The sequence below is a fragment of the Hyaena hyaena genome, unplaced genomic scaffold, assembly GCF_003009895.1.
Source record: "Hyaena hyaena isolate Hyena2069 unplaced genomic scaffold, ASM300989v1 scaffold_380, whole genome shotgun sequence".
In the NCBI taxonomy this organism is placed as follows: domain Eukaryota; kingdom Metazoa; phylum Chordata; class Mammalia; order Carnivora; family Hyaenidae; genus Hyaena; species Hyaena hyaena.
In genome coordinates this window covers 428,392-441,920 of record NW_024081013.1, presented here as the reverse complement: position 1 = coordinate 441,920, position 13,529 = coordinate 428,392, and the positions used below count along the sequence as shown (strand labels likewise).

The following is a 13,529-nucleotide window of genomic DNA, read 5'->3' as shown; positions in this document are numbered from 1 at the left end:
CAGTGAATTGAAATAAGGGTGTTAGTGGCTTTCTGATGAGTGCTATAAGTCCATCTCAACAAGAAGGCCTCCTAGTAAACAGTATAACATCACTGTTAGAAAGCGGTAAAGGTAAATAAAAAAATTAAAATTTTCAGAGTCAAAAAGGAAACTGAAGATAAGCTAATCCTATTTAAAAATAAAACTATCTTCAGAAGAGAAACAAATATTTTCAAAATCATTTCATAGTTTAATTGCAATGTGTCACTAACAGATACTGAGTCTTCTCTTAGAAAGATTTAATTAAAAACTTTGATACAAAACAAGGTAAAAAGTACAGTGTTCCCTCATATGTAGATGTACACGCGGCATTACGTATAGATTAAATTATTATACTTGTCATTAAGTTCTTTATTAACTTTTAAATAAAAAAAAATCAAAAGGTAATGTTTTGTGTGGCTGCTCCACTCATTTCCGGGTCTCAATAATTTGGGAAAATAGAAGTGATCTATGAAGCTCCTAACAAAGGAAGCGTGATGGGGCTGCGCGAAACCTCCTCTGGTCGTCAGGGGAGCAGACAGTGGGCAGGCGGGGGTGGATTCCCCCCGCCTGGCTGGGAGGGGGCAGGGCTGAAATGTAGCTTGGATGGAGCTTTCCAGACCACGGACTCGGGCAGGGGCTTCAGCTGCGGGGAGAACAGGAAGACGGTTTAAGGGCACAAAGCGCCTCCGGGCAGGACGTAGCTAACTCTTGTCTAATTTTAATTAAAGCGCCTCAGAGAGACCAGTGAACTCGTCAGTGCTTCCCTGCCAAGTCCTACAATACTGCCCTGGGGACAGTTTCTCTCCACATGGGCCGCCAAGCAGGGCACAGTCTCGGGGGATCGGCCACCTCCTTCTTTTCTTCTCTGGGGGTCGGTCGGCGAGAGATGCAGGTCACCCCGCCGGCAGAGACCCAAGGGAGAGGCCCCCGCCCCCGTTGTCTCCAAGAGCCAGGATGGCAGGTCCCCTGTGGGCGGACACGGAGGCCCCCCTGCCCTCACACACTTGCCAGGGAAGAGAAAGGATGGGGGGGACCCGCACACGTGTGTAGGCACCAGCCCGGGGCACCTGGGGAGATACACGCTCTTTAACCATTTGGGGTCACCTGCTGGTGTTGCCCAGAGGTCCCCTGTGACAAACAAGTAGATGCAGCAAAGGATGTCCTGCCTCGTGGGTACTTTCAGAGTGACTGGCGTGTGACTGGCCTCCAAGGAGAGGTCCCAGGGCCTTTGCATCTGCTCCTTGGATTGCAGGCCCTCCCCCCACCCCAGCAGAGTGTCAACGGGGAGGAAATCAAGGAGTGGGGAAACCTTTCTAACTTGGGAAGGGAGGAGAAGTGAGCAGGAGCTTCCCACTCTTCCATGGGGTTACCGAGGTGTCCGTTGCCATGGAGACCTGAGATGGGGCGTAAATGCTGAGTTCATGACCCAGCACCAGGCTGCCTCCAATCTCAGAAGCAACCCTGAGCGTGCCCTGCAAAGCCATTCTCCCTCCGGTAGGGTCGTAGGCGGGGCTGAGGTACACAGCCCCGGATGACGACTCAGACCGCACACCACTGAAACCAAGTGCCTGCTTTGTGCCCTTCGTAGAAGACAGCAAGAACAACCCAACGAGAACCAGGTCATGACGGCCTCCGTCCCACACCACCTGTAACAGCGCGGAGCGTCTATAAAGCCCAACGCGGGGGAACCGACTCTTACAGCATTTTTATCAGCTACTATTGACTTGATTACAAAGCAAGGCAGCCTCGTTGCCACGCTGTCACCTAAAGATCACAGCAGCTGGTTTCCATACTAATATATCCTCTTTGATCTAGAAAACCTCTGTCACCAGCACATGTGGCACGAGATAGGCGCGCAACCAATTTCTTTACTGGAGGAGCTACAGGAGTCAGAAAGAGAGTCCCATGTTGTGAGCTGGTGTTCACTCATCACGCCAGAACTGCAGCATATCTTCTGGTAGACGAGAAGGTCGTGTGAAAGCAGCGTACTCCCTCGTAAGTAGCTGGTAATTGACTTAGGACACTGTCGTGGTTTAGTGCGCATATGCAACACCATAGCATAGTTTACCCACGCAGTGATATGGTGTTTATCTCCTCCTACATCCAGGCAGTGACCAGCCTCGAAACAATACTAGAAAGGGGCGAAACACAGGAAGAATTCCTATACTGATACCGAATGAAAACGAGTATATGTTAAGTTGTCGCAGCTCACACACGAAAGCACATCGGGCTGTGCTTTTCTGGAAGCCACTGGTCTTTTAAGTAGATTTATTTGCAAACATACAGTCAGAGACCATTTTTATGACACTCATATAAAAGAGCCAGACACTGTCCATCTGAATTTTTTATAATGTTGTTGCCTCCTTTTGCAAATGAAGGTGAAGAATAGAATTTTTCACAGAGCACATTCGCACGACAACTCCATTAGAACAAACATTGCAAAAACGAATGTTCGAGCATGGACACATGGCACATCTCAGCACCAGTATTTGGTCAGAAGTCTTGGTCAAAGGGCTCTCTTCGCAGGCAGGCCAGTTCTATTCCTCTCTTTTCCAAGTGAAGAAGCAGGTCAGCTCAGACAAAGCCCTGGGTTCTACCAACACCTCCCCCACCAGTGAGGCCAGCAATGCACCCGCGCCATCAGCGTCCCCGGGGCTGGCACTCAGCGTGGAGACGGGAGACCTTGCTCACCTGAGCGCAGTGAGTTGGCAGCCGAGCCGGTCAAAGGAGCAAGCAGACGATGGAGGCAGGCTCCTTCCCTTTCCTGAGCCTAGCTGACGAATTTTCCAAGGGAATCTGTTCTTACAAGAGGCGCGTTTTCATTTTAGCGAATGAGGGATTCCCAGTCTTCGGGTGGGTATCCAGGCCACAGACAAATCCTTCAAAGTCCTCTCTCGATTACATTTTTAAAGGCCCGTTAATAGAATGTAAATCTCATCACATGGGAGCAGGAGCAGGTTCTAGAAGCACTGGAGCAGGCACGCCACCTGCCCTTCCCTCACCCCGGCTTTGTGTACGCGTGTTTATTCCAGCAGGGCCACACGTGTATGCAGGGAGGGGACAGGGCAGCAGGTCACCCCCCAGAAGGCTGCCCATGCCACCTGCCCACGAGATGAGAGCACCACACCCAGCATGGCTCAGAACCTGCTCCCAACCACATACCGTGACTAAGAACACCGCCTGACACCAGGGGCCCCGGAAACTTCCAACCAGGAAGAGAAAAATAAATCTGAAATCAGACACTATAAAACTAAGCACTTCATTCAATTATTCCACAGAATCAGGGGCGCCTGGGGGGCTCAGTGAGTTGAGCGTCTGACTTCTGCTCAGGTCATGATCTGAAAGTTCATGAGTTCAAGCCCATCATTGGGCTCTCTGCTGTCAGCACAGAGCCCACTTCAGATCCTTTGTCTCTCTCTCTCCCTCTGCCCCTTCCCTACTTGCTCTCTCTCTCTCTCTCTCTCTCTCAAAAATAAATAAGTGCTAAAAAAAAAAATTATTCTACGGTGACAGACCAGATTAGAATAAAGGTAAAATGGCATCTCCTTCTGCGGCATGGTGACTACAAGCCTTATGGGGCCTGTTTCCGGCATCCATAAGATCTATAATTTGACACTCGCCAGATGCAATTTTATTTGTTAAAAAAGTATGACACTTAGGATCAGGGCACGTTTTTATCCTTTGTGTGAGATACATTCCAAAACCCCTTTTCACATCGGATGCTGTAAGGTATAAAACAAATGATACCCAATCACTTGTGCAGTGTTGAGAAAACACCAGAGACCCAGAGAAAAGGCCCACGCTGTTATGTCTCTGCTTATGCAGTTAAATGGGGAGCTCTGAATTTCTCAAGTCCACACAGAAATAGTCGGGAAAATGGTCAGCCTGCAACAGCATCCCCAACTAATAACACTCTGACAGGAAAAGAGCCCACATTCTTGGTATTACTGTTGACGATACTGTGAAATAAATCATGACGTGAAGCACAACTATTCAACACTGTTTAAATCACTTTAATTTTTAAGTCCATTTCCAGTGATCACTTAGAATCTTTAAGCTGATTCATAGTTGCACCGTTTCCATTCCAGTCATGCAAACCCGAGTGGCAAGTGCACAAGGCTCAAGTGTGTGTTATGGTGGAAGGTTACAGACCCACAACAGGTCTGGAGACCACTGTCTGCTCTCCTTCTCTGGAAGGTCCACTGGTGACGTTTCCTGGACCCCTTGTCGGGGACATTTTCCCCCCAGATCTTCCTCTAATCTAAATTCACAGAGCAACAAGAGGGACATTAAGAAGCTAATGCATAAATCTACATCTGTGCAAATCAGAAAAGCAAGGTCAGGCTCACTGAGCAGGGCAGTGTTTCTGTCTCCCCCTCTGGGGACAGCACAAGGGCTCACAGTTCCTAGATGACTTAATGAGCCTTCTAGGGCGCCTGGGTGGCTCAGTCGGTTGAGCATCCAACTTTGGCTCAGGTCACGATCTCATGGTTTGTGAGTTAGAGCCCCACGTCAGGCTCTCTAATGTCACCATAGAGCCTGCCTGAGATCCTCTGTCCACCCTCCCCCCAGTCCCTCCTCGCTTGCTCACTCTCTCTCTCAAAAAGAAATATTAAAAAAAGGATCCTTCTCAGCAACTCATTTTAAAAGGTCAACGTCCTTCATGAAAACATCTCAATGCTGTTGTCGCTCACCAGGTAATTACAGCTTATTCAGAATCCATTTTTTCTTTTGAGAATCTTTCCCTCACAGCCTAGTTGGTTTTACAAAAGGTATCTCTGGATCCTTTGATAGATACTGAACATGTTGGAATTGGGATGAGTCAGCTTAGGACCTAAATCCCCTTCCTGCTTCTAGAGACTTCTTTTTTTTTTTTTTTTTAATGTCTATTTATTATTTTTGAGAGACAGAGACAGAGAGCAAGTCAGGGAGGGGCAGAGAGAGGGAGACAGAATCTGAAACAGGCTCCAGGCTCTAAGCCGTCAGCACAGAGCCTGATGTGGGGCTCCAACCCACAGACTGTGAGATCATGACCTGAGCCAAAGTCGGAGCCTTAACTGACTGAGCCACCCCAGGCACTCCTGCTTCTAGACACTTCTGTAGGAGAAAGTGGGACAGTGGGGAACGGGCCTGGACATGGGTGGTTTGCCCTGCATCGCCATTCCCAGACGGTGTCTTGAACTCCTGCTCAGTGCTCAGCAAAGACACGACCCCAGCTGGGTAAGACCGGGCACAGGTCCTCCCTGTCACACGCCCTCCTCAGAACATGCATGGGCTCTTCCTAAGGAACACTCAAGAGTTCCTCAGGACACACAGGTTCCGCACATCCTTCAGGAAAGAGGCACCCAACCTTCCCTCCAACCTCCAGGAGATCTTAGCATTTGGCCCAAAGAAATGACTGAAAGGTGCTAGATGGAAAGGCACTTGCTCCTCTGGACAGCAGCCCCCAAACCAAGATGAAGACCTAGAAGCAACTCGAAGTCCCCTGTGATGCCACCACTGAGGTCAGCGCCATGAGTACCAATTTTACAGAGAGACAAGAAGGATTTGGCACCAAACCAGGGCGCCAAATCATAGCTGCCAGGTCAGCCGCGGGATCTAGAACCGTTCCCCGTGGCCCAGCAGGGAGTTTCCTGCAGTCGCACATGCACAGGGAAGCTGAGGAGTGAGTGAGAATCTCCCCACTAATTACACAGTGGCTGGCAGAGAAACACAGTAAAGCTCTGGACTGCAAATAACTTTCCGTGAGTGCTCCACAAGACGGGCAAACGTCCCTAATAAATTTTAACTTGGTAAACGAGTGACGTCTGGTAATACGAGCAGGACATGACACCAGACATCACACAACCGCAACTGAGCCAACGGTTCTTGAAACTTGCTCTGATACACGAGTGCTTTGGATTACAAGCGTGTTTCCAGAACAAACTATGCTCGCAAATCAAGGTTTTACTGTAAGTGCTCAGTAACATGCCGCGGTCACGACCACCACAAGGAGTATCGTGGCTGAGGTGAGAACTCCCCCAAAGGCATCGGGTCCACATGGTCTGGGAGAAGAAGCCACATGCCACGGCCTCTGTCCTGTCTTCACTAGATCCGTCGACTGAGCACGCCTCACAGTCTCCATATCCCAAGCACTGTCCAAACTTATATGAGTCCCTCCTTACCCTCCTCACCCCAGGCTAACTGCCTGCCAGCAGGCCATAAGCCAAATGAACACCCTGCTGGGGTCAGGCCCCTAACCCTAGACAGAACTACCTCCTCTGCTCACCGGCCCCTTCGCTGGCCATCTCGCCCGTCTGCCCGTCGCCAGTGCCTATCACTCATCCTGGAGCCCCACGGTGCCATCTTGCTACCCCTGCCTCTGTTCTCCCGCCCATTCCAATATGGGTCATCTTGGGAAAACGGCACCAAACTTGATTCAGCTTCAGGCCGCACTAGACCCATCCTGCTTCAGGGCCCCTCAGAGTCCCGCTTCCTGAGAACGTTCCAAAGACACCCATGGCACAACCGCAAGAAGACGGGAGCACCAGCCTGCGGGGGGGACCCTGGAGTCACCCCACATCGTACTCCGTGGGGCTCAGTCTCCACCCACCTACACAAAGGTGTTAAGAGTACAGAAAAGAACGTGATAAGGGAGACAAACATCTACTACAGAGTAATGGAAAAGTCCACTGCAAATAAAGCCGACATACATGAAATATTTTATTTCCTACTTCATCCATGGGATCAGTCAATACCTTGAAAAGGAAACTCTGAACATGACACGTGCTGAACCTCTGAAGCTAGGCTGTCTCACTGATGGAAACTGACTCAGGCAATCGCCCCACGTCTGTGCTACCCACGTGTGCCCTGACCCGAAACCGCATCCTTTGCTGGTGCCATCCAGGGATCCCAGAACAGGTCCAGAGCTCTCTGCGTTCTGGCTTCGCTGCCCGAAGAGGCAGGTAAGACGCCTTCCTCGTCCCCCTCCCCGGACACGCAGAGAGAACTCTGGTGACACAAGAAAGGGCAATGCCTCCAGTCTGGTTACCTGCAAAACCCCTAACTGGATGCTGTGTTCCTGGATTTGAAAAGTTATTATCATTTTTGAAATGCCACCCACTAAACTTGGTAAAATGGTAACGTGTACTAGAAATGAAAGAAAATAAATGGGACCTATGTGGACATCTTTTGCTTAAGAAACCAAACTTAAGAATAATGGTAGTGAGGGAGGGTTGTAAGCATGGAGGGAGAAAAAGCCCCATAATATAAAATTTAAAAAACTCTCTAAATTATTGTTAAAACTTTCTTGAACAAAAATCATAGCACTGCGAGCCTCAGTCATGTGTAGAAGAAGAGCATCTACAATATATCAGAGCAGACAATAAAATCGCCGGGTTGGAGCACCTCATTTACTTTTTAAGGTCCTTCATAAAATTTTATTAACGGCATCTTAAATGTAAATACGTAGAAAGAAACTTCCAGTAGAGTAAGAACTGAGAAGAAAATCCATATCCTTGGCTAGAAGTAAATAACGAGTAACTGGAATCAAATGCTTCTATCTCTAAAATGTCAGTTTCGGTGACCCTTCAACTTTGACACCTGCTTCTAGAATCATGGGAAATCAGCACATATTATATATCAGACTGTAAATAAAGGCTTCTCTGCTGAAGTAAAATAAGCTTACTTTCAAAAGGCAGCCGGAAAAGGACCAGATGGATTTTCGGGGTTGAGAGTGAGTGACACGCCTGGGAAGGGGCCCAAGCGTTCACCACGGGGCACTTACAATGAGTTCCGAATCCCGCCCCATGGAGATGACGGTTCGGTTCACAGTCCGCAGAAGCTTCTCCATGATGATCTGGACGTGCCTCTGAGTTGGCCCCTGGAGGAAGACACACCAGTGAGAACTGACACCTAAGACAGTCATTAACATGCAAGCCTAGGCAGTTGTCACTGAATCCATTTACCCTGTAAAGAGTAAATCAATTATAACCCTTAACAAGATGAAGAATGGCCCTTGTCAAAGGCAAAAGCCTTCACAAAGAAAACACAACGCATCTTATTAATTATAGTCCATTAATGATAATTTGTTATATAATCATAGTAATTGAATTTACACAAACCTTAAAAATAAAAGCAAATCTGCTTTAACAATATACTGTTTATGATCCCTGATTAGCCCACCAATTAGTTTGCTGAGACACTTGGCCACTGGTAAGTGGAGAGCAGTCAGATAACTACCATAGATTGTTCCCAGTGTCAAGTCCAAATAACCTGGGCAACAGGTACTTGGAATACAATGTGTTTATTTTAGCACACTCTCTAAAACCCAAGTGGCACAGATTTTCCCTTCAGGGAAAACGTGCTCTGTTATTTGGTGTGTGATGGGATGAACTTGGCATGATGGGATGAACTTCTTCATGAACTTGGAACTTGTTTAAATATGTTCTCTAGATGCTCACACAGAGGCCAGGGCAGGAACCTCCTTTGAGGCTGGGCCATCCATACACACCCTTCACTCCTACCCTTCTCCTATTTAAGAAAAGGGAAGGCCCTGGAATGGGGCACTAGAGGCTGGCCACTTGATTAAGGATTCTAGAACTTTTCAATTCAATTGAAATTTCAAGGCAATTCCCCTGGAAGAGCTGATGTAGCCACTCTTGCTATGGAGTGATTCAATCTGATCTCTTTCTCCAAAGCCACTAACCAGGCTCCACGAGAATGAGCTCCCGCAGGAAGTGGGCAGGACACGTACGTGTGTGTGTTGACTAGGAAGGTGGCCAGAGGTCACGTAGGAGAGAGCAAGGACTAGGCTCTGCTGACCTTAAAAACCTGGCTCGTCTGTCTCCTTCTGGAGGCACCTATGGAGGGACGGGGACTGTGCGCCTCCGCAGACACGCCTGAGAGTCGGCGAGTTCCGCATGTGCGCTGCGTGCACAACTGTGCGTGGCGGGTGTGCTGGGGAGGGGAGGGCATAGGGTTGGACTTTTCCATATGTGCTCATACCAACTTCTGACTTAAAACAAAAAGGTCCACGAAGAAAGCATACGATTTACAAATATGAAAAGAAATACCATTTAAAAAGAACAAGACTAGCTAATAAGCATAGAAGGAAATGACATGTAGGTTGAGGCACCTGGGGAAAGAGGCAGAGAACCCTTCTTCCCAGAACTCTCGGAAACACCAATGACTTAAAACAACCTACTATGTGCAATGTATTACTTTATTAAAATAAGAATTAAGAAAAAAGAATGTAGATAATAACCTCCATTTGCTCATTTCCAGCTTCTTTTTTAAGTGTTTATTTATTTTGAAAGAAAGACAGACTGTGAGCAGAGGAGGGACAGAGAGACACAGAATCCGAAGCAGCTCCAGGCTCTGAGCTGTCAGCACAGAGCCCGACGCGGGACTCCAACTCACGAACCGTGAAATCATGGTCTGAGCCGAAGTCAAATGCTTAACCGATGGAGCCACCCAGGTGCCCCGTCCAGGTTTTAACATCAAAGTCATTTTCTGACCTTAAGGAACAAAATCAGTCTTGCGAGGCATTAGCCTGATAAGTCACAGGAAGTAAATAAAAAAATAAAAAAAAGATTTTAACGTGGAAGAAGACACGTTTTTACATTATTATGATACTTCGTGCACAGGTGAGAATAATTGAAGGGTACCACCCAACAGAGAGAAGGGAGGCTAACCCGTAAAATTAAATGAATCAGATGCGCCTTTGAGCTGTGAGGCGGGGGCTCAGGTAGATTGCAAGGGGCCACCTCCCACCACGTCTGCGGAGGCAGCAGAGCAAGCAGGGCCATTACTCACCACGTCCTTCCTGTACAAAACCTCCAAAATGTTGCTGAGCAGCTGACAGCAGGCCTCCAGGTCTTCCTGTCTCTCCAGATGGTACTTGAGCTGATCCGTCATCATGGGAAGCAGGATCTCTCTGCAGTCTGCAGGGGACACGGGGCTGCCAGTCAGCGGGAGACCCTCAAAATGCAACTCTTTGCTAGAGGCTTGTTTTTGTAGCATGTTACACTGTTTCCAGCATGTCACATTTACTTCCTCCCAAATGTGAAACTGACATCTGGAGCGGGTCAGATGGCTGGATGCGAGGCAACCGTTTATACTGCTATGGAAATAATTTATACACAAACACACGTGCACACATCTACGGGTGTATCTCCTTGCAGATGTACACCACATAACACATAAACATATATAGATGCATTTTCACATACATCCCATGGTGTGCACACGGATCTAAACACACACGTGCTGGGGTGTTGACTGGTTTTCTGGGCTGAAGTTTAAATGCTTCTGAGCTCGGCCAGGCCTAAACTTACTAAATTCCCTGCTTGATCTTTGCTCACTCTGGGCAACTTTCTACTGGGCTCACACCTGCACTGGGACAGTCTGCGAGGGGGGCAGCTAAGAGCTCAGACTCTGGAGAGAGGCTGTCTGAGTTAAAGCTCTCCTCCCTTCCTGGCAGGGACACCTTGGGCAGGTCCTGTCACCCCTGAGACTCGGTTTCCTCATCTCTAATATGGGCACGATGGCACTCGCTACTCACAGGTCTGAGGTACAGGGTACTTACTTCTACAAGGTTAAGTTTGAAGACTTGGGCTTGGTTAGATGCTTAGGACAAGGTACTCGCTTTTATGACATAAGACAGAGATACAGGTGAAGAGCCATGGCCTCTCTCTGGTGTCCCAGATCCTTGGGTTAACACACAAGCAAGTGAAAGAGAGAGAAGTGAAAGAAGAGAGGGCATAAGCGTGACTTGGAGATGAGAGTCAGGAAGGCCTCCTTCAGGAAGTAGGACCTTCTCCTTCTGGCCAGGGGAACGGTAATTTCCCACGTGGGGCAGGCCATCAAGGAATGAGAGACCTGGATGCAGAGTCAGGCAGGCAGGGGCATGTGACACATTCAAGAGACACATGCACAGCTGCAGGGTGGGGACACGAGGAACAGAATAAACGTCCAGACAGGCAGCTGGTTACCAGCGTGCACGTGATGGGTAAGGTCAAGAAAGTTGGGAAGACCAACGTGCTGATGGGGAGCGGGGCGCGACGGGATCGGATCAGACGGCCAGAGTCCCTGTGGCGTGGCGCACGGGTAGGGCAGCGGAGGGAGGCAGGAGAGAGACAAACCGTCAGGTAGCGACTGCGGTCGTCCAGGCCGGAGACAGTAGAGCCCTGACCTCTGGCTGCAGCGGTGAGTTTGAAAGGGGCCTTGAGCAAGAGAAAGCGGGAGGCAGGCTGGACACAGCGCTCGGTGATGGAAGGCGGCAGATTAGGGAGAGCCAAACACAAATGCTCCAAGTCCTGGGAACGAGGGTGTCATCCAGGGAGTCGCGGTGATGCCATCCAAAGAGAGGAATGTGAGAAAAGTGTATTTTTAAAAGGAGGGTTCAGTTTTGGACAAGTGGAGGTTGAGTTGCCTATTGGACATCCAGGTGGCCCAATCTCTGAGGCAAATGGAGAGAGGGTTCTAGACACTATTTCTGGCTTAGAAACACAGACTGAAGAATCATCAGCCTCTAGGTAGCAATGGAAGCCAGTAAGACTATCAAAGGGAACATGCAGAATGAGCAGAAAACCGTGACCAGCATCAGGAAGTAGGTACCGGCACGGGAGATGTGCAGGGCACAAAGGTGGAGAGGGCGGGGATGGGCAAGGAGGCAGAGACACGTGAGGTCACACACAAGGGAGGACAGTGATCAACGTGGCCAAATATGGTGGCGAGAATGGGTGGAACAGAACAAGCTTGGGCTGTGGCAGTGAGAGGCACGCAGAGCCCCCATCCCCACCCCAGGCAGCTCCCCGGAGTGGCTGAGCGGGGACGAGAAATGGAAAGCGGCTCCTGGTGTAACGGAGGGACACTGGGGTGTAAGGAACAAAGAACACCTGGGTCTTCACTTGTGCTTTAGATAGAAGCAGAGAAAAGGACGTTCAGAAAGTGAAAAAGCAATAAGGACATGAACGCGAAGGAGGCTGAGGATGAAATGTAACCACCGATCGTCTCCTCCAGATGGGAAACCCCGCGTAACTCCAGTAGCCTTCTGCCCTCCACCGGGAGCGACCTGTTTTCAGCACCCCGTGCTGCGTGTGAAACCAGCCCAGCCACCGCCGTCACCGCCCCCTTTAAAATGCAGAGCACGAGAGAGAAGACGGCAGAGCTCCCAAACATCAGATATACTTAGCTTGTTTTCAGGATTTTACATTGTAGGGCTTACATTAAGGACACATCAAAGCAGGCTTTGCACTAATGTTTCCTGAATTTTTTTAACAGAAGAAAAAATAGAGCATCCAACACTGAAATGGTTCTCGTAAGTATGCTGAGACCCACTTAGAAGACGTTCCCAGGGGGACACGGTCACGAAGGCCCAGGGGTGCCGGTGGGAGTGGGGTGTGGACGGGAAGCATCAAGGGCAGAGAAATAGCACAAACCCTTCTGTTCTGCCTACTTCCAGGGAAACGCATGAACGCAGCTCATGCTAAGGCTTTTTCAAATCCCATTCTGATTTGTCCCCTGAAAAAGACTAATTGCTACTCCATTTTTCCAGAAAGGGCTTTGCCCAGTGATTATATGATTTCACTTGCTGCCTTCGCAGTCAGAGTAATCAATACGTAATGCATGAGATGCTAACATGCTGTGCATCTTCTGGGCAGAGGCCAGGCTCCCCTGACTGGCTCTGACGACAGGACTCACCAGAGGTCAGGAAGTGACGCACGGCACGTGAAGAAGGCGCTATCCTGTGGGGACTATGACAGTCCCTCCATGTCTGTGTTCATGGATGTCAGGGGCCCTAAGATGATTCCCTTCCCTTATCAGCCAACCCTCCCTGAGATGCCAGTGGATGAAGTCACCATGGAGAGCATCCCCCCAAATACCACAGCCCCGTAAACTCACAAGGGAAGCGCTCCAAAGAGCGGAGACCTGCTGTCAGTGCAGAAGGCTGCACGGGTGTCCCAGAGCTGCCCGAGGACCAAGCCAGTCCACGAAGTGCCACAAGAAAACTACGTGTGGCAGTGAATCCGGCCTGAAAATGCATCGGCCCCAAATGCTGGCCACGAAACACATGAATCGCACAAGCGCCCCAAAGCCCAGGGTCTTTCCCCAATGCTCACAAATGACATGTGTCCTCGGGAGCTCTTGACAAGCTGACCTAAACCACAATACCACATCCACAGTGAAGACCACACACCAACCTCCCAGAACCCAACAGGCTGGAAGTTCTCCTGGCAAACCCGACTGGGTCCAGCCCTCTGCCTCCATCGTCCACAGTCCCTGGTAAGACATTCCCAGGACGATGGTCTTCATTCCCTTCTGCCTGAAACACATCACCCAGCCTGACCGCCCTCACCAGGGGGCCAAGCCCTCGGTCACCCCTGTCCACTGGGTCACCTCTATCGCTGCCACCACCTTGGAGATTTCCAAGACATCTGAGGGAGAAGGTGGAACCATGAATCTCTGGACTCTGACAACATGATTAAGGAAAACAAATGGCTTTCGGCTAAACCAAACAAGCTTAG

The 13,529-nt window shown here is 49.4% G+C and overlaps 1 protein-coding gene across 2 annotated transcripts in view; it reads right to left on the bottom strand.

Annotated features, from left to right (window-relative positions):
* The window catches only part of DOCK1 (dedicator of cytokinesis 1), a 513,605-nt gene that overhangs the window by 301,707 nt on the left and 198,369 nt on the right, over positions 1-13,529 (bottom strand). For both annotated transcript variants that reach the window (XM_039250757.1, XM_039250758.1), the window contains exons 26-27: positions 9,817-9,944; positions 7,787-7,882 (exon numbers count right to left, since the gene is read on the bottom strand). In XM_039250757.1, coding sequence (XP_039106688.1) covers positions 7,787-7,882; positions 9,817-9,944 — 224 coding nt within the window. The remainder of the gene's footprint in view (positions 1-7,786; positions 7,883-9,816; positions 9,945-13,529) is intronic.